The 24702-nt window shown below is 49.2% G+C and overlaps 1 protein-coding gene across 1 annotated transcript in view; it reads right to left on the reverse strand.

Annotated features, from left to right (window-relative positions):
• The window catches only part of SLIT3 (slit guidance ligand 3), a 723236-nt gene that overhangs the window by 64654 nt on the left and 633880 nt on the right, over positions 1 to 24702 (reverse strand). Inside the window, exons 20-23 of the mRNA XM_027979969.2 lie at positions 24210 to 24342; positions 3780 to 3848; positions 1840 to 1911; positions 968 to 1039 (exon numbers count right to left, since the gene is read on the reverse strand). Of these exons, the coding sequence (XP_027835770.1) occupies positions 968 to 1039; positions 1840 to 1911; positions 3780 to 3848; positions 24210 to 24342 (346 nt within the window). The remainder of the gene's footprint in view (positions 1 to 967; positions 1040 to 1839; positions 1912 to 3779; positions 3849 to 24209; positions 24343 to 24702) is intronic.

A 24702-nucleotide genomic window follows, 5' to 3' on the forward strand; every position in this document is an offset into this window, starting at 1 on the left:
ATATAAAGTGTTTCTCATGTACGGAGCCGTGCTGAGTGCTTTACACACAGTATCCCATTTAATCCTCATAAGACTCTGTGAGGCAACTGCCCTCATTATCTGATTTCATGGATGAGAAGACACACATCTGGGGAGAGGCAGAGCCATACCTGGAAAGCAAGGGACCCTACGGCCATCTCGCCTTTGCTCAGAGGTCACCTGCCTCAGATGGCTGTCCCCTACCCATGCGTAGCCCAGCCAGGCTACGGAGCTAAGTTGGTGGGGGGGCGCGTTGGTGTGGAGGCTGCTGACTGCACAGAGACTGCTCAGCCCTGCAGGAACGCAGAGGGGAACCTGGGAGGGCCAGGTCTCTCCATTTTCCAAGAGCGTATATAGAAGTCAGGATTGATAGGAAAAAACCTGCTGATATTTCAATGTTAACAACTTATTAAAACTTTCAAGAGCTCTGTGAGTCGACTCCATTCCAAACAGAAAGCTGTGTGTGCGTGGGCCCTGGCCGCTGGCTCCCAGCTTGGGCTCTCTGAGGCAGGAGCTCAGTTTCCTTGCAGAGGTTTGCATTGTTACCATGGCCCTTCTGAAGCCAAGGGGGCTGGCTGTGAAATAATGACCATCAGAAGAGAGGCCAAGTGCTGCCTACTGGGCTCTGCTGGGATGCGGAGTATAATCGCATGTAACTACAGATCCTAATCCTCGCAAGGCAGGTGCTATGGATCCCGTTTTGCACATAAAGAAGTAGGAACTCAGGAGGGGTTAGTGATGTGCGCCAGGTTGCTCAAGAGGAAGTGGGCTGGAACCAGGAATGACTGACTCCTAAGCATGAGTTCTCTCTGCCCCATGGGGCAAATTACGAGTGTTGGGTGGGGAGGGACGTGGGCTTTGAGTAACGGCAAGCAGGGAACAGAGTGCTCAGTCCTGTCTGCCGTTACCAGCGAAGTCTAAGTCAAAGGCGGCTCACTGGGGTACTCACAGCACTCGGAGGGACCGCAGCCCGTTAAAGGAGTGGACAGGGATGCACCGCAGCCGGTTGTAGCTCAGGATCCTGTGGAAAAGGACACACAGGCTCTGTTGGCCCCTCCTAGTCTCAGCTATTGCCGCATGCATGAGTCCACACTGTGCACCAGCCAAAGCAAATGGTTTCTTTACCTTCACCAATTTAATAAACTGGCAGAAAGCACCCTGAGGATAAAGGGAAGAGAAGCATCCCCTGCCACTCCAGAAGCTCCCAGTTTCATCCCCCCATTTCCTCCCGGGCTCCTAGCAGGCTGGCCCCTGACCAGCTTTGCTGTCATCTCCCTCTACCGTCAGATGGTGAGAGCTCACAGTGCACAGAGCTAATGGGTAATAAGTGGATCTGAAAGTGAAGTCGCTCAGTCATGTCTTGACTCTTTGCGACCCCGTGGACTGTAGCCCACCAGGCTCCTCTGTTCATGGGATTCTCCAGGCAAGAATACTGGAGTGGGTTGCCATTTCCTTCTCCAGGGGATCTTCCCGACCCAGGGATTGAACCCAGGTCTCCCACATTTGTAGGCAGACGCTTTACTGTCTGAGCCATGAGGGAAGTCCAAATGGGTCTGAGCAAAATATAATTGAGTAGGGAAAATTCACAAATCACAGAAGGTATTCCAGACATGAACTTCAGAAGCAATTAGGTGCCAACCCCTTTCTACCTGCCCAGAGTTATGACCTATTTTGCTTCCCTTCTGATGATGAGGGTCTGCCCTGTGCTGGGTCAGCCACCGTCCTGAGGATCACTAGAGCAGGGCACGTAAGCCTGAGGGACAGCGGAAGGATGCACTTTGTGCCAAGCCCATGTTAAACACAGTAGCTCTCTGTACTCACAGGGTGGAGAGGTGAGACATGTTGCTGAAGGTGTAGTTGGTCAGCATGCCAATGCTGTTGTTGCTCAGGTCACTAGGAAAAGAAAACGGAAGGGTCACAGTGTATTGTTAGTTGCATGTGGGGTCTTCCCAACCTCCACACAGGCACATGTGCCTCCCAAGCAGCCATCCATCCATCCATTCAGCACTCACCCATCTATCCATCCACCCACCTGTCCATACGTCCATCCACCCATCTTCCCATCTCATCCCATGTTTATCCACCCATCCATCCATCTACCTGTCCATCTGTCTATCCACTTATCTTCCAGTCCATCCATGTATCCAGCCATCCATCCATTCCTCCATCTTCCTATATGTCCATCAGTCCATCTGTCCATCTGCCCATTCATCCACCCATCTGCCCATCTGTCTGTCCACCCATCTGCTCATTCACCGAGCTGTCCATCAGTCCAACCTTCTGTCTGCCTATCCACCCATCTACGCATCCTCCCATCTGTCCATCACCCATCTATCCATCCGCCCATTCGTCTGTCCATCTACCTGTTCACCTCACTGCCCATCTGCCCATCCATCCATCTATCCACCCATCCATCTATTCACCTATCCACTCATTAGTACAAATGTTCATTTTTAATTGAAGATTTATTCAATCAGTCATTCAAGTAACTGCCATTTATTCATTCATCCATTTATACAGCTGTCTACTCATCAAATTTATTCTACCAGCAAAACATAATGCACAAGATAACAGTTTCTTCTTGTTCTAGAGCTTTTTATTCCCCTTGATCAATTCTTGCTTTCACAGTCCCTCCACCTTCCCTCTCTCCCAGCATTCATTTTCTCCCATCTTATCACATTCTTTCTTAGAGGGAATGAGGTTGGTGGGAGTGTGATCCTCTGCCAACTGCAAGCTCCAGCTTCTCACCAGGGATACATATCCAGAGCAGTGGTTTTCAGCATCAGCTGTACATTAGCATCATCTGGGGGGCTTTATGTCCTCCGAGACCTGAGTTTCATGGCCAGATATTCTGATTTAACTAGTCCAGTGTGGGCTTGAGCGTCAGTGTTTAAAACAAAGCCTAAAGTATTGTGATGATTCCTACCATCAGCTGAGGTCCAGGGCCATTGCTCCAGGGCTCCCTGCCCCTTAGCACATGGGGCATCTTTCAACTACCAGTTGCCCAGGGATCCTGCTTGCCCTCTTGGTGAGGCAATGAGGCTGTTGAGAGACAAAGCTCATGGACCAGCCAGCATCCTGAGCCCCACTCACGCCTAGCAACCCTGCTCCTCCTTCAGGGGTTTTCCTGGGTTTTGGCAGACTTGGAGACAGTGGCAGCTCCCACCTGAAGGAGTCTCAATTTGAACTATCTCCCTGGGTGGGAAAGATGCCCTGGAGAAGGAAATGGCAACCCACTCCAGTATTCTTGCCTGGAAAATCCCATGGACAGAGGAGCCTGAAGGGCTACAGTCCATGAAGTCGCAAAAGAGATAGACATGATTTAGCAACTATACAACAAACAACTTAGAACCTTTACTGAGTAACTAAAGAAGCAGGAAGAAGAAAAGGCAAATTTGTGCTTTTGGCCATCCTGAGTGCAGCCACTGCTTGCAAGAAACTGAAGACTAAGGGATCTCAGGAATTTAATTGGGAGCCCGGAAGGTCAGAGGCTCCAAAGGCAAGGAGGGAGGTGACGCAGGTGGCTATGGAGGCTGGGCCCTGGGTGCTTCTGTGTGCAGCCCTCACTGGGTGAGGCCCAGCGCATGTGGTTGGCCTGTTCTTCCTAGCTGTCTCCTGCTGCTCCACCCAGAGGGAGAAGGGCAGGAACACCCCAACGGCTGCAGTGCCATCCTCCCCTTCCTCTGCACCCGTTTCTTAAGCTCCCCTAGGAGAGAAAACTAAACATCCCACTGATGTCCCACTGATGCTGGGCTCCTTACATGAGTGTCAGATGTCGGAGGCTGGATAGCTCCTTGGGCACAGCTGTTAAGTGGTTTCCTTCCAGGTACCTGAAAGAGAGGTGCAGAGTCATGCTGGGCAAAGAGATGCCTCCTGTGATTTCCCAGGCTTGACTGGGTCTCTGTTTTGCTCTCTCATAGTTATTCCCCTCCTGCCCTGCCCTCCCACTTCAAAGCACAAACTACATTTGCCACCTACTATTTATTCGCATGATTGTTCAACTAAGGATGCTTTTCCACTGGGCTGCTAACCTCCATGATGGCAGGGCTCTTGTCTAGATCTCTTCAAGAAAATTAGAGATACCAAGGGAACATTTCATGCAAAGAAGGGCACAATAAAGGACACAAATAGTATGGATCTAACAGAAGCAGAAGATATTAGGAAGAGGTGGCAAGAATACACAGAAGAACTGTACAAAAAAGATCTTCACGACTGAGATAATCACGATGGTGTGATCACCAACCTAGAGCCAGACATTTTGGAATGATGTCAAGTGGGCCTTAGGAAGCATCACTATGAACAAAGCTAGTGGACGTGATGGAATTCCAGTTGAGCTATTTCAAATCCTAAAAGATGATGCTGTGAAAGTGCTGCACTCAATACGCCAGTAAATTTGGAAAACTCAGCAGTGACCACAGGACTGGAAAAGGTCAGTTTTTATTCCAATCCCAAAGAAAGACAATGCCAAAGAATGCTCAAGCTACCACACAACTGCATGGATCTCACATGCTAGCAAAGTAATGCTCAAAATTCTCCAAGCCAGGCTTCAACAGTATGTGAATTGTGAATCTCAACTGAATTTAGAAAAGGCAGACGAACCAGAGATCAAATTGCCAACATCTGCTGGATCATGGAAAAAGCAAGAGAGTTCCAGAAAAATATCTATTTCTGCTTTATTGACTATGCCAAAGCATTTGATTGTGTGGACCACAACAAACTCTGGAAAATTCTGAAAGAGATGGGAATACCAGACCACCTGACCTGCCTCTTGAGAAATCTGTATGCAGGTCAGGAAGCAACAGTGAGAACTGGACATGGAACAACAGACTGGTTCCAAATAGGAAAAGGAGTACATCAAGGCTGTATATTGTCACCCTGCTTATTTAACTTCTATGCAGAGTACATCATGAGAAATGCTGGGCTGGATGAAGCACAAGCTGGAATCAAGATTTCCAGGAGCAATATCAATAACCTCAGATATGCAGATGACACCACCCTTATGGCAGAAAGTGAAGAAGAACTAAAGAGCCTCTTGATGAAAGTGGAAGAGGAGAGTGAAAAGTTGGCTTAAAGCTCAACATTCAGAAAACTGAGATCATGGCATCTGGTCCCATCACTTCATGGCAAATAGATGGGGAAACACTGATAGACTTAATTTTGGGGGGCTCCAAAATCACTGCATATGATGACTGCAGCCATGAAATTAAAAGACGCTTACACCTTGGAAGAAAAGTTATGACCAACCTAGATAGCATATTAAAAAGCAGGCATTACTTTATCAACAAAGGTCTGTCTAGACAAAGCTATGGTTTTTCCAGCAGTCATGTGTGGATGTGAGAGTTGGACTATAAAGAAAGCTGAGTGCCAAAGAATAGATGCTTTTGAACTGTGGTGTTGGAGAAGACTCTTGAGAGTCCCTTGGACTGCAAGGAGATCCAACCAGTCCATCCTAAAGGAGATCAGTCCTGAATATTCATTGGAAGGACTGATATTGAAGCTGAAACTCCAGTACTTTGGCCACCTCATGCGACGAGTTGACTCACTGGAAAAGACCCTGATGCTGGGAGGGATTGGGGGCAGGAGGAGAAGGGGATGACAGGGGATGAGATGGTTGGATGGCATCACGGACTCAGTGGACATGAGTTTGAGTAAACTCTGGGAGTTGGCGATGGTCAGGGAGGCCTGGCATGCTGCAGTTCATGGGGTTGCAAAGAGTCGGATACAACTGAGCGACTGAACTGAACTGAAGGCCCCAGACAGTATACAGAGCGGCACACAGTAGGTGTTCAAGAAATTATTTGTTGAATAAAGCACGCACATTGTACCTGGCCCTCACAATATCCTTAACGTGGCAGGGATTCACAGATTCTGACAGAAGTTCAGAGAGGTTAAAACACTTGCCCAAGGTCACAACGTGAGCAATGGCTGAGTTAGGACTTGAACCCAGGTCTCTCTGACTCCAGTCTTTACCACAGTTCCCTATGGCCTCTACTTAGCTACTGGAGGGTGTGCAGAGCTGAGTTAGGATTTACCTTCAGAACCCTAATTCCATGTTGAGCATCTCTGATGTACGTCTCAAAACTGAGCAAACAGGCATGTACCGGAAACCCTGGGCATGGTCCGCAGCAGGATGACCATACAGGAAGGGCCAGGGTTCAGAATACGGGCGCGCCAACAGGAGACTCCTCCTGGACAGACAGAGGCTGAGCCTAGACCTGCCTGGACTTTGGGGTCCTGTGCCGCCCTGCTCATCAGACACGTGAATGTGGCTGAAGACTGAGAAGGCAGTCTTGTTTGAGGATGAATCACAAAGGTAATTGCTACCCTTGAGAGGGGACGTGGGCCAGTTCATTCATTCCCACCCTTGCTGTAAACCCTTTTCCCTGAGATTCCTGCTGCTTTAAGGACAAAATAGCAAAACTTTCAGGTGGTTTTTAATGCCTGCTCTGATCTCCTGGGTGAGTTTCCCTTGATATAAAGCTCTCAGAGTTTTTTATTCTCTCATTAATAGTCAACCTCCAGCTGCTGCTCTTCACTGATGCTCTGCCCGCCTTGGGCTCCATGAAGGCAAACACTGTGTCTATCTTTTTCTAGACCAGGACTTCTCAACCTGCAGTGTACACGTAAATCACCTGGCATCTTCCTAAAAGGCAGATTCTGATCTAGTAAGTCTGCCTTCAGGTTGGAGAGTCTGCGCTTCTGATAGGCTCCTGGGAGATGGCGGAGCTCCTGGTCTACAGACCACATCTTGAGTAATGAGGTGCGGAGAAGGCAGCGGCACCCCACTCTAGTACTCTTGCCTGGAAAATCCCATGGACAGAGGAGCCTGGAAGGCTGCAGTCCATGGGGTCGCTAAGGGTCGGACACAACTGAGCGACTTCACTTTCACTTTTCACTTTCATGCATTGGAGAAGGAAATGGCAACTCACTCCAGTGTTCTTGCCTGGAGAATCCCAGGGACGGGGGAGCCTGGTCGGCTGCCGTCTCTGGGGTTGCACAGAGTCGGACACGACTGAAGCGACTTAGCAGCAGCAGCAGCAGCAGCACACTGCCAGGCTTCCAGTAGACCCATCACAAAATGAATGAATGGGACAAAACAGGTTAAAATAGGATACGGATGTTTGTCAATGCTTCCCAGGTGGCTCAGCGGGTAAAGAGTCCACCTGCTATGCTGGAGATGCAGGGGATGCAGGTTCAATCCCTGGGTTGGGAAGATCCCCTGCAGGGAGGGCATGGCAACCCACTCCAGTATTCTTGCCTGGAGAACCCCATGGACAGAAGAGCCTGGTGGGCTATGGTGCATGGGGTCGCAAAGAGTTGGACACGACTGAGCAAGCAGCATGCACGTGCCAGTTTGTCAATGACCAAACGGGGCTTAGCTCTAAGGACAAGTTGAAATGGGTGGTACCACAATTTAAGGCCAAGTGACTTTATCCCCGTGACTGGCCCCAAGGGATCCTCATGGCACAGAACGCTAGGGAGGGCCCCACGTGGCCTCTGGTTGCCTCGGCATGTTGAGTTAATGTCCCTTTGATCCTCAGGTTCTGCTGTGTATCCATTCTGTGCTGAGAACTCTGCTAGATGCTGGGGGAGATACAAACATGACCAGACCCCATTTCTGCCTTCTGGGAGATTGACCATCTGCGTAAAATTCAGCCACATGCACACATACACATACACACACACGTGTGCCCATGAACACACACGTGTGCCCATGCACACACACACATTTAGATTATGCCCTCAGGCAGAGGAGCTAAGACAAACATATTCACTGATGTTGTCATTTATTCAGGCAGAAATAGTTACTGGGAAACTGAAATGTACCAGGTACTGTATATACTGGTGAATAAGGCTGAGGTGGTCCTATTTTCTGGCATTTAAAAATTTAACCTGTGTATGGGGTCATGGAAGAGGTGAAGGGGGAGAAGGAGAGAGAGAAAGACACAAAGACACACACACACACACACACACAAAGTAATGAAGATTACAAACGGCAACGTGTGTTCTGAAGGAAAGGAACAAGATGCTACGATAGAGAATACCGCTGGCTTACTGCAGAAAGATGCAGCCAAGGAGGCAGCGCCCACAGGAGCGTGGAGCCTGGGGAGGGCCGTGAAGCTGAAGGGAAGAAGGCGGGGGAGGCCAGGCTGGCAGGCGGGGGGGCCGGGCTGGGGCAGATCACAAGGCAGGCAGTTCATCCACCTGTCAGAACGGCTGCTACCAAGCAGGCAAGGGACTTCCCTGGTGGTCTAGTGGTTAAGAATCCTTCTGCCCATGCAGGGGACGTGGGTTCAATCTCTGGTGCTGGAAGATCCCACACACCACAGGGCAACGAAGCCCGTGTGCCACGGCTGCTGAGTGGAAGCACTGCCACGACCGGAAGCTCTCGCCTGTGCTCTGAAACAAGAGCAGCCACGGCAGTAAGTCTGTGCGCCGCCGCGAGAGAACAGCCCCGGCTGCCGCAGCTAGAGAAGACCTATACGTGGCAACAAAGGCCCGGAGCAGTCAAAAACTAATTAATTCAAAATTGTGAAAAAAAAAAAAAAAGTCAAGAAACAACAAGGGTCAGAAAGGATGTGGAGAAAAGGGGTCACTCGTGTGTGTCCAGTTGCTCAGCTGTATTCAGCTCTTTGCCATTCCATGGACGGTAGCATGCCAGGTTTCTCTGTTCATGGATTTTTCCATGGAATTTTCTACTCAAGAATACTGGAGTGAGTTTCCGTTTCCTTCTCAGAAGGATCTTCCCGACCCAGGGATCAAACCTAAATCTCCTGCATTATCAGGCAGGTACTTTACCATTGAGCCAAATTTGAAATAGAACTACCATACATCTAGCAACTCCCCTCCTGAGTAGTTATATAAAGAAAAGAGAAACACTGGTCTGAAAAGATATGGGCACCCGATGGGCACAGCTGCCTTCTTTACCACAGCGAAGACACGGAAGCAAACCAGGTGTCCACTGACTGGTGATGGATGAAGAAGATGGGGTGCGCATATACAAGGGGTAACTACTCAGCCTTAAAAGGGTGAGATCCTGCCATTTGAGCAGCATGGATGGGCCCAACAGATATTATGTAATTAAAAGAAGTCAGACAGAGAAGGCCAAAAACTATGATTTCACTTAAATGTGGAATCTAAAAACCAAAACAAGCAAAACGGAAACAGACTTAGAGGTGCAGAGAGCTGGTGGCTGCCAGAGGGGAGGGAGGCTAGATGAAGTAAGTGGAGGGGATTAGGGGACACACATTTTTGACTATTAAAAGATAAAGTCACGGGACGGAGACGCACAGCAGAAACAACGTAGTGAATAATATTGTATATGAGGGTGGGCGGTGACTGGCCTTACTGGGGTGATCATTTCATAACGTATAAAAATACTGAGTCACTATGGTATACACCCGAGACTAATGCGGAATGCTAATTATCACTCAGTTAAAATCCAAACCTGGAACTTCCCTGATGGCTCAGTGGGTAAGACTCCACGTTCCCTTTGGGGAAGAATGGATACGTGCACCTGTATGACTGAGTGCCTTTGCTGTTCACCTGAAACTGTCACAGTATTGTTAGTCGGCTATACCCTAATGCAAAATAAAAAGTTTATAGAAAAAGAAACTCCACACTCAGATCAAACAGAGGGCTCAGGGTTGATCCCTGGGCGGGGATCTAGATCCCACATGCCACAGTGAAGATACTGTGTGCTGCAGCGAAGACCCAGCACAGCTACGAAACAAAACATAAAGCCACCCTCCACCCCAAACGGGAGCCTCGAGACAGCTGAAGAGAGACGCGTGAGAGTCCAGTCAATGTGAAAGGAAATCGGTCCTGAATAGTCTTTGGAAAGACTGATGCTGAAGCTGAAACGCCAATACTTTGGCCACCTGATGCAAAGAGCTGACTCATCTGAGAAGACCCTGATTCTGGGAAAGATTGAGGGCAGGAGGAGAAGGGGATGACAGAGGATGAGATGGTTGGATGGTATCACTGACTCAATGGACATGGGTTTGGGTGGGCTCCGGGAGTTGGTGATGGACAGGGAAGCCTGGCGTGCTGCAGTCCATGGGGTTGCAAAGAGTAGGACACACCTGAGCGACTGAACTGACTGACTGAAGACAGTTAAAATCCAAAGGGCAAGGAGAGACCATGATTGCAGACAGGCGCAGGGGCTGGTGTTTGGGGAAACTTCCCGAATGCCTCTTCCCCAGCATCACCTGCAGGACACCTATACTCTGTGGACACTGACCCTGCCCCTCATCAGGTGATGGCAGCGGAGAGGCAGGCAAATAAGATGAGGCTTTCAGCTCTCTCTGCTGGGCAGGAAGGCTGTGGGTTGGTGGGATTCCGGGGCCTGCTCAGGCTGAAGGAGGGGAGACAGGCTGCACTGGGCCGCCGCCCGCTCACCTGCAGGAAGTGTTTTGTGGACAGTGTGGCACAGAGGGAAGCTGGGAGGCAGGAGCTGGGTGAGTGAGCAAGGCTGGTTGAGGCACTGGGCCAGAAGGCGTCTCTGCTGGAGGGAGACTAATGAGCCCCCGGGGAGGGCGAGGCTGGGGGGAGTCTGGCCTCACGGGCCAGTAATCTCCCACCCTCTTCTTCAGCTCATTCTCTCACTCTCTTCAGTTGCTTTGCTACAGTTACTTGGCAAACTTGAGGCATCTAAAATGAAACCCAGACTAAGATCCCCGAATACTCCAAGCCTCCTTGCTGGGATCTTCACCGTAGGCCCTGGGGCTGGCACATCTGAGGCTGGGCCTATGGCTTGGGTTTGCTGTGTGGCTCTGGGAAAATTACTTAACCTGCGTTATCTTGTCACAGGTAACACAGTGACAAGAAGACTAACAAAGCCGAAGCAAATCTCACCGACATTCGCTGAGATGTTTACCACAGTGCTTTGGGACAGAGACTCTGGTCTATTATCTCATTTGTCCTGCGAAGCTGGGGGTGTGAACCTGTGTTTTGCTGGGTACTTTCATCCATTTTGTTGGTGAGAACACTAAGGTTCAGAGAGGTGAGCAGGAAGTACAGAAACCAGGATCTGCTGGACTCGGGCCTGAGAAGTGGCGCTGTGCTACTCGACCTCTCCACTCTGTCCTCTTACTTTCAGTTTTGGCCACCTCAGCCCAACAGGCTATGCTCGGCTTGATAACACTGGTCGGCTCTGTCACCAGCACTGGTGACGTCCGTACGCCGCACGAAGCAGCGGGTTTGCCAGTTTTGTTTCCTGCTATATCCCATAGTTGGAGAAGGAAACGGCAACCCACTCCAGTACTCTTGCCTGGAAAATCCCATGGATGGAGGAGCCATAGTGTAGTGTTCAGCTCATGGTAGAGCCTCAAGTATTTGTTGAATGAATGAATTTAGAGAAAGGCTGTTGTCCATAGTCAAGGAACACCCTGAGTCCAGCCCATTTCGATGGGTAGGGCAGGCCATGCTCCATAAACGCATGCATCTGCCAAACAGCTGAAGAAACGCATGAACAGCCACTGGGATTCGGGGGTGCCGACAGCATCCTCACCTGTCTGAAAGAGGTTCAGGACCCTGCAGGATGGGCAGCATGACACAGCTGATGCTGGGGCCCCTGGAGCCCACCACACCTGGCCCCTGGGTGCCAGCCTGGCTGCGGGTAGGGCTGTGTTGATTGTTTCGGCCTCCCTCCTGCTTAAAGTCCTCCGTCTCCTATAGCTTGCTGGAGAAGAGCTGCCCACCTTTGCCCAAATCCTGCACAGCCTTCTACGGTCTGTCCTGTGTCAGCCAGGATTCTCCAGAGAAAGTGACCCATAGGGAAACATGACCATATTGTATGCACACATACACATTCGTGGAGGGAGAGGGCAATGAGAGAAGTTATTTTAAGGAAGGTCAGGCAGCAGACTTAAAGCAGCATTTTTACGCTATAATCTTGAGGCAGAATTCCCTCCTTTCCAGAAAACCTGTTTTTCTTTCTTAAGGCCTTCACCTGATTTTGTGAGGCCCACCTCCACATTAGAAAAATAACCTCCTTTACTTACAAAGTACACTGATTGTAGATGTTGACTACACTACAAACTGTCTTCATAGCACCGTCTAGCTCATGTTTGCCCAGACAACTAGGCACCACAGCCTGGCCAAATTAACACAGGAAACTCCCCCCTGCCTGCCTCTCTGGTTTACCTTATGGCAAACTCTCCTCTGACCTCTGGTTCGACCTCCGCTGACCTTACCCTTCCTGGAACGCCCCCTGCTCTGTTTGGTGGGGCAGTCAGGTCTTTGCACCTGCTGGTCCCTCTTCTGCCCCCGTCTGGTGAAGTCACGCTGCCGCCAAGACCGTGGCTCAAGCACTGCTTCCCCGACACCACCCCCACGCTGACTGGCGTTGTCCTTTGGGTGACTGTGAAGACGGGGGCAGAACGCAGTCTCCTTCGCTCACTGCAGCGTCCCGCATGCCGGCAGTAGATGCTCAGGAAACGTCTGTGTGATGAAGACCCCAGAACTCCCAAGGCGTCACTGCAGTTGGCACTGTGGAGCTGAATGGGAGCAGTGAGGGAGCTGTTTTAAGTACAGAATATCCCTGGTGATCTGGCACTGAGGCTCAGAAGATGCAGAATCAAAAGGTTTCCCTTCAGAAATGCAGATGCAGTTGTGTGGGAAAGCATTCTTTGTAGAAAGCCCTTCACGAACACTCTGAACTCCAAACTTGCCTGTAGCCTGCAGCCTGGGCCCCAGAGGGACCCTTTAGAAGACTGCACTCTTGCCCTGCCAGCCTTAGAACTACCAGAGCATTTCCAGTGGGTCAACCTCTGCATTGATCTGCATTTAAATGCTCTGTTTCAGCCTCAGCACTAGCGAGAGCACACATCTGCCTCGCATGAAAATCCACACGGAGCTGTGTCAAATGGATGGTTCCGCATCTCCACTCTGAGCTTTGTGGTACTGATGAGGGCCCCTCAGAGAACTCTCAGACCTACTGAATGGTGGAGGATGAGGAGGGTGGCCACCTTCCAGGAACCCCAACTCCAGACCAGGAGTCCATAGGGGGACCTCTGAGGGAGCCTAGGCAACTCAGGAGTCAGGAAGCTGAGGCTCATATCCTGGCTCCACTAGCTAATAGCTGTGTGACCTGGGACAATTTACTTACCCTCTCTGAGTTTGTGTTGCGTCATCTGTAAAATGGAGTTGATAATTATTTCACCTTGAAATGATTATGATGATTAGATGAGAGTTTTTGTGGAAAGCCTTGGAGCAGTGCCTGGCTCCAACACCTTTGAATTGTTCAGTACATTTTGAACATATAGAGAAGAAGATAGAAGTGTTAGTTGCTCAGTTGTGTCCAACTCTTTGCAACCCCAGGGACTGTAACCTGCCAGGCTCCTTTGTCCATGGAATTCTCCAGGCTAGAATTCTGAGTGGGTAGCCATGTCCTTCTCCAGGGGATCCTCCTGACCCAGGGACTGAACCCAGGTCTCCCGCATTGCAAGCAGATCCTTTACCATCTGATTACATATGTATATACCTCACCTCTCTGAGCTTGCATTTCATCTGTTTACACATGCAGATACATTCATATATACACACATCTGTCTCCCCATCCGACAATAAATTGGATTACTGAAAGATAGATAATGGTCCCCTGGCTGCCTATTCTCCAGAGTCTGCTTCCAGAGTAATATTTCTAAAATGAGAATCATATCATGTCACTTTCCTGTTTAAAAATTCCTCCTTGGCTCTCACATTTCTCCCGGGATAAAGAGGCAGCCCTCCACACAGCCTACAAGCACGGACACGGCCTTCCCCAAGTTTCCCGGACACACCGACCCCTGAACCATTCCGTCTGCTGCGTCTCTTGGTCTTCTCGGTTTCTTGCCTTTAAGATCTTTCCCCCTTGGGGGTCTTCCTAGAACACTTTCTTCCTACTCCTTCCTGTGCTTTGCTTTCCTGGGAAATGCTACCCCGATACCTGAAAGCCTGATTCACTGGGGGGCTTCTGCACTGTTTGTCTCCCCGCTGCTAAGTTTCTGACATCAGGGGTCTTATCCGTCATGGAAGCTGCTGTGTTCCCAGCTTCTGCAATGGGATCTGGCGTGAGAAACTCCACGAACACGTGACTGAGCAAAGGGGGCTTGCTCAGGCCTCCCTCAGTCCCCGTCTCAGACGGCCATGCCTGCCTGCCAGCCGAGAAGCATCTTCTCCTGCAGTCATCTGCTGAGGCCTCCTCCCGGCCAGGGCCTGCGCCAGGACTCCTGAGTGCCGCTGTGCCCACAGCCAGTCTGCTCTCGAAGGTGCACTCAGCTCCCTCCAGCTGGCTGTGGGCAATTTCTGCCCTTCTCGCTGGGCCAAATAACGGCAAGGACGCAGTCAGAGCTGAGCAGCTGCTTTAGAAAGTGCTCGGAGGAACCTGCCCAGGACAGGGGGTCACAGAAAGCAGCAGCCTCTTCTTGGGCAGCAGCTGGCGTTGCTAGCGCAGGTCCAGCTGTCAGGACAGACCCAGCTGGAATCACTGACAGGTCCCTACCGCTTCGCAGCGGGAGTGCTGTGCCTGCCCTCTCCCTGCCTGAACGCAGGTGGCAGGTCCCCAGGAGACTGTGGCTATCTTCTGCAAATGCCCAATAAGCTGGGCCACTGGGCTGGGCACACAGGGACCTGTGCTTCTGCCAAACAGAGGGAGGAGTGTAGTGGCTCAGGATGGGCCTGTGGATCAGATCGACCTGGACTTGTGTTTATGTTCTGCTGCTTCTTGGCAGCATCATTTTAAGAAATTACTCAGGGACTTCCCTAGTGGTCCAACGGCTAAGATGCTGTGCTCCTAATGCTGGGGGCCTGGGTTCCATCCCTGGTTGGGGAACTAGATCCCACATGCTGCCACTAAGAGTCCACATGTGGCAATAAATTTCCTCATCCTGCAACTAAGATTCAGTACAGCCAAATTAGAAAAACAGAAAAAGCAAGAAATTATTCAGCCTTCCTGTGTCTCAGTTACCTCATCTGCAAAATGGAAATAAGTCCCACATGCTGCCTTGTCAGACTAGGGGGAGGATTAAATGAGATCACATCTGAGAAGATCTGGTACAAGTAAAGCTCTCTAAATGATAGCCCTGGTGGATTTTACACAGTCAGGGCATTTTTCCTTGCTCTCCTAATGGTTTCAGTGGGCAAAACCTCCTGGATTCCTCCCTGGTCCAAAGCACATCTGTCCACGCTACTCATCTGTGCTCATCACTTGGCTCCTCCGCCTTCTTTTTTTTCTTTTGGGCTGGACCATGCAGCCCAGGGGATCTTAGTTCCATGACCAGGGATTGAAACTGCGCCCCTGCGTTGAAAGGTGGATTCTGAGCAACTGGACCACCATGCCATGGAAGCCCCTTTTCTCCCGGCTTTGCATGCATATCCATTACCTAATTAGGTTGGAGATGAGGAGAGAGTTTCATCCGAGCTACTTGCTGTACCCCAGACCCCCATCCTCTAGCCCCTCGGAGTTCACCAGTGCTGGGCCAGGTGCTTCCATCAGTGCATTCTGTCATCACCTCCTGCTTCACTCACTCCCAAAGAGCTGGGTCTCAGCCCTGTGCCCTCCTGGCCAAGCCCTGGCTCTTCAAGTTTTTCAGTGTGCGTGTGTGTGCGTGCGTGCGTGTGCGTGCGTGTGCTTCTGCACTGCTGTCCTGCTGCCCATGATCCCTCAGATCCCATCTCCCTATAGAAATCCTTTCTTTCCACGGTTGAGATGCTGGAGGTAGGTCATCCCTCCCTTCCTCTCTCTGTGGGAGGTCAGCGGTAGGACACCAAGAAAAAAATCAGGTCCTTCTACCAAAATTATTAACACCACTTCCTTGACACTGACCAGGAGCGGACACGCACGAGCTCCCTCTACCGGCACTGGATTCTCATCCTCCTCTCCAGCCCTTGGGAAGATGTAGGCTTGCAAAGTTTGTTTACAGAACCAAGAATGCCTGCTGTCAGGAACATTCCCTTAAGTGGGAGCAAGCCGATTTTAAGTATAAGTTTTCTCAGAGCGGTAACTCTGAGTCTAAAAAGTTCATAGATGGAGTAGCAAACTTTCTGAAGCCAGTGAGGCTCCACCTCTGCAGAGAAGATTTGTGCCGGTGGCCTTGCAGCTCAGATGTCCCGCGCTTGATCCTGCTCTGCGTTTTTGTTTTCGGCAGCACCGCGTGGCTTGTGGGATTTTAGTTCTCAAATCAGGGATTGAACCTGGGCTATGGCAGTGAAAGCGCTAAGTCCTAACCACTGGCCTGCCAGGAAATTTCCCTTGCTCTACTTTTAATAAGACTTCTCAGGCTTGCTTTTAAATCAGGAACTCGATGCTGACTTCTAATGGGTGGCTGTCTGTATTCTTTGCCTGATAGTATGTAACAAGCTGAGTGGTTCTCAAAGTGTAGTCCCTAGATGCCTATGCGGATCCTGCTTCAGGGGTCTATGAGGCTAAAACAATTTTTGCGATAAGATTAAAACACTGTTTTCCTTTTATGTTGTGTGAGTAAAAGTGTTGGCACCTCCGGACGAACTAAGGCAGCGGCATCAAACGATATTAGCAGTCACTATTCTACACCTCCACGCCTTTGAAGGTTAAAAGACAAGCCGGTTTCACTTCAGAATGCCCTTTTGGAAGCAGTAAAAAGTTACTAATTGTATTAAACCTTGACTCTTGAGCACACAAGGTTTTAGTGTTCTTTTTGACCAAACGGGAAGTGTGCCTAAGGCCTTTCTGTGCTATAGGAAGGACATTAGCTGTCTTGAGGAAAAGCACCTGGGCAACTCAGTTACAAGCAGAACTGTGTTTTTTTTCTTCTTCTTCTTTCATAAAACACCATTTTAACGTAAAAGAATGACTAGCAAACAGATGATTCAGAGTTGGGTATTTAGTAGACAATGTCTTGACAATGAAGAGAGTGAGCCTGGCACTCCAGGTACAACAACTGGCAGATTTTGTGGAAGATGATAAAATCTGAACTTCCACATGAACATTAAAGATTTGGAAACCTCGTAACTGCCACCCAGGACTTGAGAGGGTCCCCTTAATTCAAGACCTTCCTGATGAGATCAGTGGTGACCATTAATGGCTACCACATTTCTTTTAGATTGTATAATGCCATGTGTTGACATTGAGAAAAACCTGCAAAACTGAGCAAAGCAGTATTTTCCAAATGACCAGTGCATATAAAAACATGAGCCAGGGGAAAAGTCACATTCAAAATGCAAGACAGATCAGCGGATTTTAAAGCAAGAATGTAAAGAGCCCATTGATGTGGTTTCGAGTTTCACACAACTAGCCTTTAAGAAATAACCACTATGTACTGGGTACATGTAAACCAATGAAGTTAGAACACACCCTCACACCGTACACAAAAATAAACTCAGAATGGCTTAAAGGCTTACATATAAGACAAGACACTGCCAAACTCCTAAAAGAGATCATAGGCAAAACATTCCCTGATATAAATTGTACCAATGTTTTCTCAGATCTGTCTCCCAAGGCAATAGAAATAAGAACAAAAATAAACAAACAGGATCTAATCAAATTTATAAACTTTTGCACAGCAAAGGAAACCACAAACAAAACGAAAAGACAACCTAAGACTGGGAGAAAATAACGGGAAGAAGATATTTGCAAATGATGTGACTGACAAGGACTTACTTTCCAAAATATACAAACAGTTACTATAATTCAATAGCAAAAACCCAAACAACTCAATTGAAATATGGACAGAAGACCTAAATAGACATTTCTCCAAAGAGGACACACAGATGGCCAAGAGACACATGTAAAGATGGCCACCATCTCAGTTCAGTTCAGTCACTCAGTTGTGTCTGACTCTTTGTGTCCCCATGAATCGCAGCATGCCAGGCCTCCCTGTCCATCACCAACTCCCGGAGTTCACTCAAACTCATGTCCATTGAGTCAGTGATGCCATCCAACCATCTCATCCTCTGTCATCCTCTTCTCCTCCTGCCCCCAATCCCTCCCAGCATCAGAGTCTTTTCCAATGAGTCAACTCTTTGCATGAAGTGGCCAAAGTACTGGAGTTTCAGCTTTAGCATCATTCCCTCCAAAGAAATCCCAGGGCTGATCTCCTTCAGAATGGACTGGTTGGATCTCCTTGCAGTCCAAGGGACCCTCAAGAGTCTTCTCCAACACTGCAGTTCAAAAGCATCAATTCTTCAGCACTCAGCCTTCTTCACAGTCCAACTCTCACATCCATACATGACCACAGGAAGAACCATAGCCTTGACTAGGACCTTAGTCGGCAAAGTAATGTCTCTGCTTTTGAATATGCTATCTAGGTTGGTCATAACTTTTCTTCCAAGGAGTAAGGGTCTTTTAATTTCATGGCTGCAGTCACCATCTGCAGTGATTTTGGCGCCCAAAAAAATAAAGTCTGACACTGTTTCCACTGTTTCCCCATCTATTTCCCATGAAGTGATAGGACCAGATGCCATGATCTTACTTTTCTGAATGTTGAGCTTTAAGCCAACTTTTTCACTCTCCTCTTTCACTTTCATCAAGAGGCTTTTGAGTTCCTCTTCACTTTCTGCCATAAGGGTGGTGTCATCTGCATATCTGAGGTGATTGATATTTCCCCTGGCAATCTTGATTCCAGCTTGTGTTTCTTCCAGTCCAGCGTTTCTCATGATGTACTCTGCATAGAAGTTAAATAAGTCGGGTGACAATATACAGCCTTGATGTACTCCTTTTCCTATTTGGAAGCAGTCTGTTGTTCCATGTCCAGTTCTAACTGTTGCTTCCTGACCTGCAGACAGATTTCTCAAGAGGCAGGTTAGGTGGTCTGGGATTTCCATCTCTCTCAGAATTTTCCACAGTTTATAGTGATCCACACAGTCAAAGGCTTTGGCATAGTCAATAAAGCAGAAATAGATGTTTTTCTGGAACTCTCTTGCTTTTTCCATGATCCAGTGGATGTTGGCAATTTGATCCCTGGTTCATCTGCCTTTTCTAAAACCAGCTTGAACATCAGGAAGTTCACGGTTCACGTATTACTGAAGCCTGGCTTGGAGAATTTTGAGCATTACTTTACTAGCATGTGAGATGAGTGCAATTGTGCGGTAGTTTGAGCATTCTTTGGCATTGCCTTTCTTTGGGATTGGAATGAAAACTGACCTTTTCCAGTCCTGTGGCCCCAACACAAATCAAAACTACAATGAGTTACCACCTCACACAAGTCAGAATGGCCATCAGTAAAAAGTCTATAAATGATGAATGCTAGAGAGGGTGTGGAGAAAAGGGAGCCCTCCTACACTGTTGTGGGAATGTAAATTGGTGCAGCCACTACGAAAAACAATATGGAGTTTCCTCAGAAAAGTTACAATCGAATTACCAGCAATCCCACTCCTGGGCCTATACCCAGACAAAACTACAATTCAAAAAGATACATGTACCTATGTTCATAGCAGCGCTATTTACAGTAGCCAAGGCATGGAAACAGCCTAAGTGTCCACTGACAGATGAACAGATAGGGATGTGGCGCACATATGCAATGGGTTACTAGCCAGTCACTCAAAGGAATGGAATCTCGCCACCTGCAGCAGCATGGAGGAGCCTAGAGGGTCCCGCACCAAGTGAAGTCAGTCACAAGAGAAAGACAAATACCACGTGATACCACTCACACATAGGACCTAAGATAGCACACGGAAGAACACGGCTATGAAACAGAAACAGACTCACAGACACACAGAACAGATTCGTGGGTGCCAAGGTGGGCGGTGGGGAAGAGAAGGAATATGAGGTTGGGATTAGCAGCTGCAAACTAGTATAAATGGACTGGATGAGCAACAAGGTCCTACTATGTAGCATAGGAAACTATATTCAATATCTTGTGATAAACCATAATGGAAAAGAATATGAAAAATAATATACATATATAACTGAATCACTTTGATGCACAGCAGAAATTAACACAACACTGTAAATCAACTATGCTTCAGTGAAGTTAAAAAAAAAGAAGAAATGACTACTATGCTGTTTCGGTATATTATCAGAGAAGAATGTTCACAATTATTTGAAAAAGCTACCAAAATTCTTTTTCTAACTACACATCTGCGTGAAGTCAGATTTTCTTCTTACAGTTCACTCAGAACATATCACAACAGAGTGAATGCTGAAGCAGATATAATAGTCCAGTTTCTTCTACGACATTTATAAAACATAACGTCATTCTTCACAATGAAATTTCTTTTAGTTTGTTTTCACAAAAGTATGCTTTTTGTAGAAAATGTGATGGTATATTGTTGTCATTCTTCAATGAAATTAAAATAAATATTTAAAAACATAATTTAAACTACAACTACTCAGTTGCAGTTTCCAATACGGTACACATCAACAGATAAAACCCACACAGACACAAGTTCTTAGAGTCCTAGAGGCTTCTGGAAAATGGAAAGGGGTCTTGGTGGTGGTGAAGAATCTGTCTGCCAAGGCAGGAGATGCAGATTTGGTCCCTGGGTTGGGAAGATCCCTTGGAGGAGGAAAAGGCAACCCACTCCAGTATTCGTGCCTGGGAAATCCCACGGACAGAGGAGCCTGGTGGTCTATCGTCTGTGGGGTCACAAAAAGTCAGACGTGACTTAGGGATGAAATAACAACCATAACAACAAAAAAGGGGTCTTAAGACCCCCAAAGTTTAAGAATTTCTGGAATAATGGACAAGAACATAGGATTTGGGATAAGGCTAAACTGCTTTTTAACCCTAACTAGGCTGCTTACTAGACTTAGAGAGTGGTTTTTGCTTCTCTGAAAGTTCCCTGTCACTAAAATGGGACAAGTGACAGTGTCCCCTATTTCTTTTAATTAAAGTGCAGTTGATGTGCAATACTGTATTTGCTTCAGGTGTACAGCATAGTGACTCAGCATTATAGCTTCAGTTCAGTTCAGTCACTCAGTCGTGTCTGACTCTTTGCTACCCTACGGACTGCAGCACGCCAGGCGTCTCCCTGTCCATCACCAACTCCTGGAGTTTACTCAAACTCATATCCATTGAGTCGGTGATGCCATAGCTTACACTTCATTTAAAGTTATTATAAACTATCGGCTATATTCCCTGTGCTGTACAATGTATGCTTGTAACTTATTTATTTTGCACATAGTAGTCTGTACCTCTTAAGCCCCTTCCCCAGCTTTTCTCTCCCCAGTGGTAACCTCTAGTTTTTTCTCTGCATGTGTGAGTCTGTTTCTGTTTTGTTACATACATGTACATTCATCTGTTTTGATTTTTAGATTCTACATACAAGTGAGCTCATACACTATGGTTTTTCTCTAACTTATTTCACTAAGCATAACACCCTTCATGTCCATCCACACTGTTGCAAATGGCCTATTTCAATGACAACCTGGGGGGACTGAATGACCAGGTGCAGGTGGAGCAGACAGGCCTCTGCTTAGCCCAACTCACCCAAAAGGAGAGGACAGAGGAGACCTACAGAGAGCAGGGCCATGGGGTGCCTGCAAAGGGCTGCTCAGAGGAAAACTCACTTCCCATTTGGATGGCCCTGCCTTGCTCTCTCGTGCTGGTTGCAGACTCCTACACTGTGACCTTCGGAGAAACACTGTATAACCTGTTTTTTCTTCCTTCTCAGTGAATTAAGCTTAATTTTATTTTGTAAGTTGGCAGCTCTGCCCAATATAACTAAAGATGCCGAGGGAGCTGAAAAGCCAACCTTGGAAACACTGACTCTGGACTCAGCCAATGTCCCTGACAAGAGCCCTCCGAGCCCCGGTGTTCTGGGCCTGCCAGCTTTCCCCTTCTCTGGAGGCTGTTCCCCTGTCTCCCCTCCCTCTCCTCCCCAGACACTCTCTTTCCCCTCCAGGAGATGGCTGGTGACAGAGGTGAGGGCTGCCCTCGTTGGCGAGCTTTGGAACCCACGTCTGGCAGAGAGCAGTGCCATCATTTCCAAAGCAGGAAATCAGGTCTCCTCCCAAAGCTCTGAAGTTTATAATTACGACCAATTATCTTTGTTATTTCAATCTCTGTTTCGTGAGCTTTTGGGGAAAAACATTTGAGAGCCTGTTTTCATGGCATTTTCTTCTCTTTGACATGTGCTACTTGGCACTTAATTAGCTCAGGGAGGAGGCGTAAACCTGGGTCATTTTCTGCAGCCCCCATCGTGCCCGCCCCCCCAAGTAGCCCAGCCAGGAAAGCATGGAGCTCTCCCCATTGCTCGTGTGCATCTCCAAGGGTGCTTCCCAGGTGGCACAGTGGTAAAGAACCGGCTGGCCGATGCAGGAGATGCAAGAGACGCAGATTTGATCCCTGGGTTGGGAAGATCCCCTGGAGTAGAAGACGGCAACCCGCTGCAGCATTCTGGCATGGGAAATCCCGTGGACAGAGGAGCCTGGCGGGCTATGGTCTAAGAGTCCAACACAACTGAGTGACCGAACACGTGCGCACACACATCTCCACAGGCACATCTCCTGCCCAAACCCAGGACTGACACAGGCTTTTCGTGACTCTCCCAACCTTCCTCCATTGAGCTGGCAGCACGGGGACAGTCTCAGTGAGGCTCAGGACATGCCGGGAGCCCAAACATACACAGGGACCGCTCAGCGGCTCTAGAGTAGGGCAGACTCAGGCTCCACCCCGTGAGGTGCTGGCAGAACCCAGCAGAGAAACACCCCCCGCAAGGACATTTGCTAAGCTCAGCCTCAGGACGGGGTGTGCCTGGGGCCCCGGGCAGGGACAGCCAGCCTGACCTGTGGGTGGTACGGTGGCCCCAGTGGGCCCACTGGGCTTCCACCAGCCCCTCTCCCAGCTCTGCCTACCCGCCACGACGGCCTCAGCTCAGGCAGCCCCCCTTCTCTTTCTCGGCCCCTTGCCCTTTAGAGTCCAGCTCCAGCCCTACCCTTACCTCCCACCCCCAGAGCAGCTTTCTCCGTCTTCACACCCAATCTCCCTACTTTGGGATGTCATAGCAATCTGGTTCCTCTTCTTTGCAGCACTTTTCATGGTTGTCCCATCACACATGTGTCTGAGATGACTGAGCAAATGTCAGCCTTCCCCGTGAAGCCAGGACCCACGCGGGTAGGGGTTGCACCTGTTTCGTGCACCGTCACCTCCTTGGTGTGAGCGGAGCTCCTGACACACGAGGTGCCCAGCAAATGCACGTGGAGGGAATGACGAAGGGATGGGAAATGGCACGAGGCTGCCCTGTCCATCCCGCAGGGGCTGCCCGCCCAGCCGTGCCTGCGCTGCGACACGGCCGTGCCCGTGAGGCCTTCCTGCCTGTGAGACTCTCTCAGCTTCCCAGGGGGCAGACATGAGGCTTTTTCCCACAATAGTAACACCCTTCATGAGGGCAACAGCCTCTCTTTCATTCAACTGGGAGCTTCTGACGAAGGAGCAACCCCCAGAGACTTAATGTCAGGAGGTGGGGTGTAGAATAAGAAGGCTCCTAGGTGGAGACTGAGCGGAACTCAGAACTAAGATTTCCTCTGTAAAATGGGTGGTTTTAAATTAAAATAGGACCATATTCGAAGACGTGCTTGCTAAGCCATAATGCCTGCTGGGCTGTGTTTTGACCATTACGTCCTATTTCTGGGGTGAGACTGAGAGATCGTGGGGGTTATGACCAAAAAGAAGAATGGGCACCGAAGAGCTGATGCTTTCAACCTGTGGTGCCAGAGAAGCTCGTGAGAGTCCCCCGGACAACAAGGAGATCAAACCAGTCAATCCTGAAGGAAATCAACCCTGAATATTCACTGGAAGGACTGATGATGAAGCTAAAGCTCCAATACTTTGGCCATCATGAAGATGTGAAGAGCTGACTCATTGGAAAAGACCCCGATGCTGGAAAAGATAGAAGGCAGGAGGAGAAGGGGACGACAGAGGATGAGACAGTTGAAAGCCATCACCGATTCTGTGGACATGAATTTGGGCAAACTCTGAGAGATGGAGGCCTGGTGTGCCGCAGTCCATGGGGTTGAGAAGAGTCGGGCATGACTTAGTGACTGAATAACTACAGAGAGCAGAGCAGGGGGTGTCAGAGAACTCGAGACAATAGCCCTCTCACTTGTATTCTAGAGGGTCATCACCGCCAGGCAGAGGTTTGGGCGGGAGAGCTTCCTGCGCCACGTGCAGGACGCCGCCTGACCCTGGCCAAGGCTCCCGCTTTGTGGGGACGCCTTCAGGGAGGGCATCTCCAGGTCGTCGTGCTGCAGGGGTGGAGTGTGAAGGATGTGGTGGCGGCGGGGTACTCACAGCTCCGTCACGTCCTTGGGGATGCCTTTGGGAAGGGCACGGAGCCCCCGGTTGCTGCAGCGTACCACCGTCTCCACACAGGTGCACTGCTCGGGGCAGCGCGGGCCCAGCTGGCAGCTGCTCTCATCGTTGCCTGCGGAGAGCTGGCAGTGAGCGAGGCAGGAGAGGGCCCTGCCTGCCCAGGTGAGCTCAGCCCACTCCCTGACCCAGCTGCTAACGTGACAGGGGAGCCCTCAGCGTCGAGCCAGAACTGGGGATAAGGAGCTTGCTGGTCTCCTCCATGGTTGAAGGGAAAGGAGAGGCTCCTGGGTCGGGAAATAGGGCTGTCTTCTCCCACGTTTATCATAAAACAAAGATGCTAAAAACTTGATTAACCAGATACTAGAAAGGGAAGAGGTCACTGTTAACCACCTCAGGAGTAAGCCACATGGGGACTTCCCTGGCAGGCCCGTGGTTAAGACTCCGTGCTTCTACCGCAGAAGCACAGGTCAGA

Source organism: Ovis aries, chromosome 16 (genome assembly GCF_016772045.2).
Source record: "Ovis aries strain OAR_USU_Benz2616 breed Rambouillet chromosome 16, ARS-UI_Ramb_v3.0, whole genome shotgun sequence".
Taxonomy (NCBI): Eukaryota; Metazoa; Chordata; class Mammalia; order Artiodactyla; family Bovidae; genus Ovis; species Ovis aries.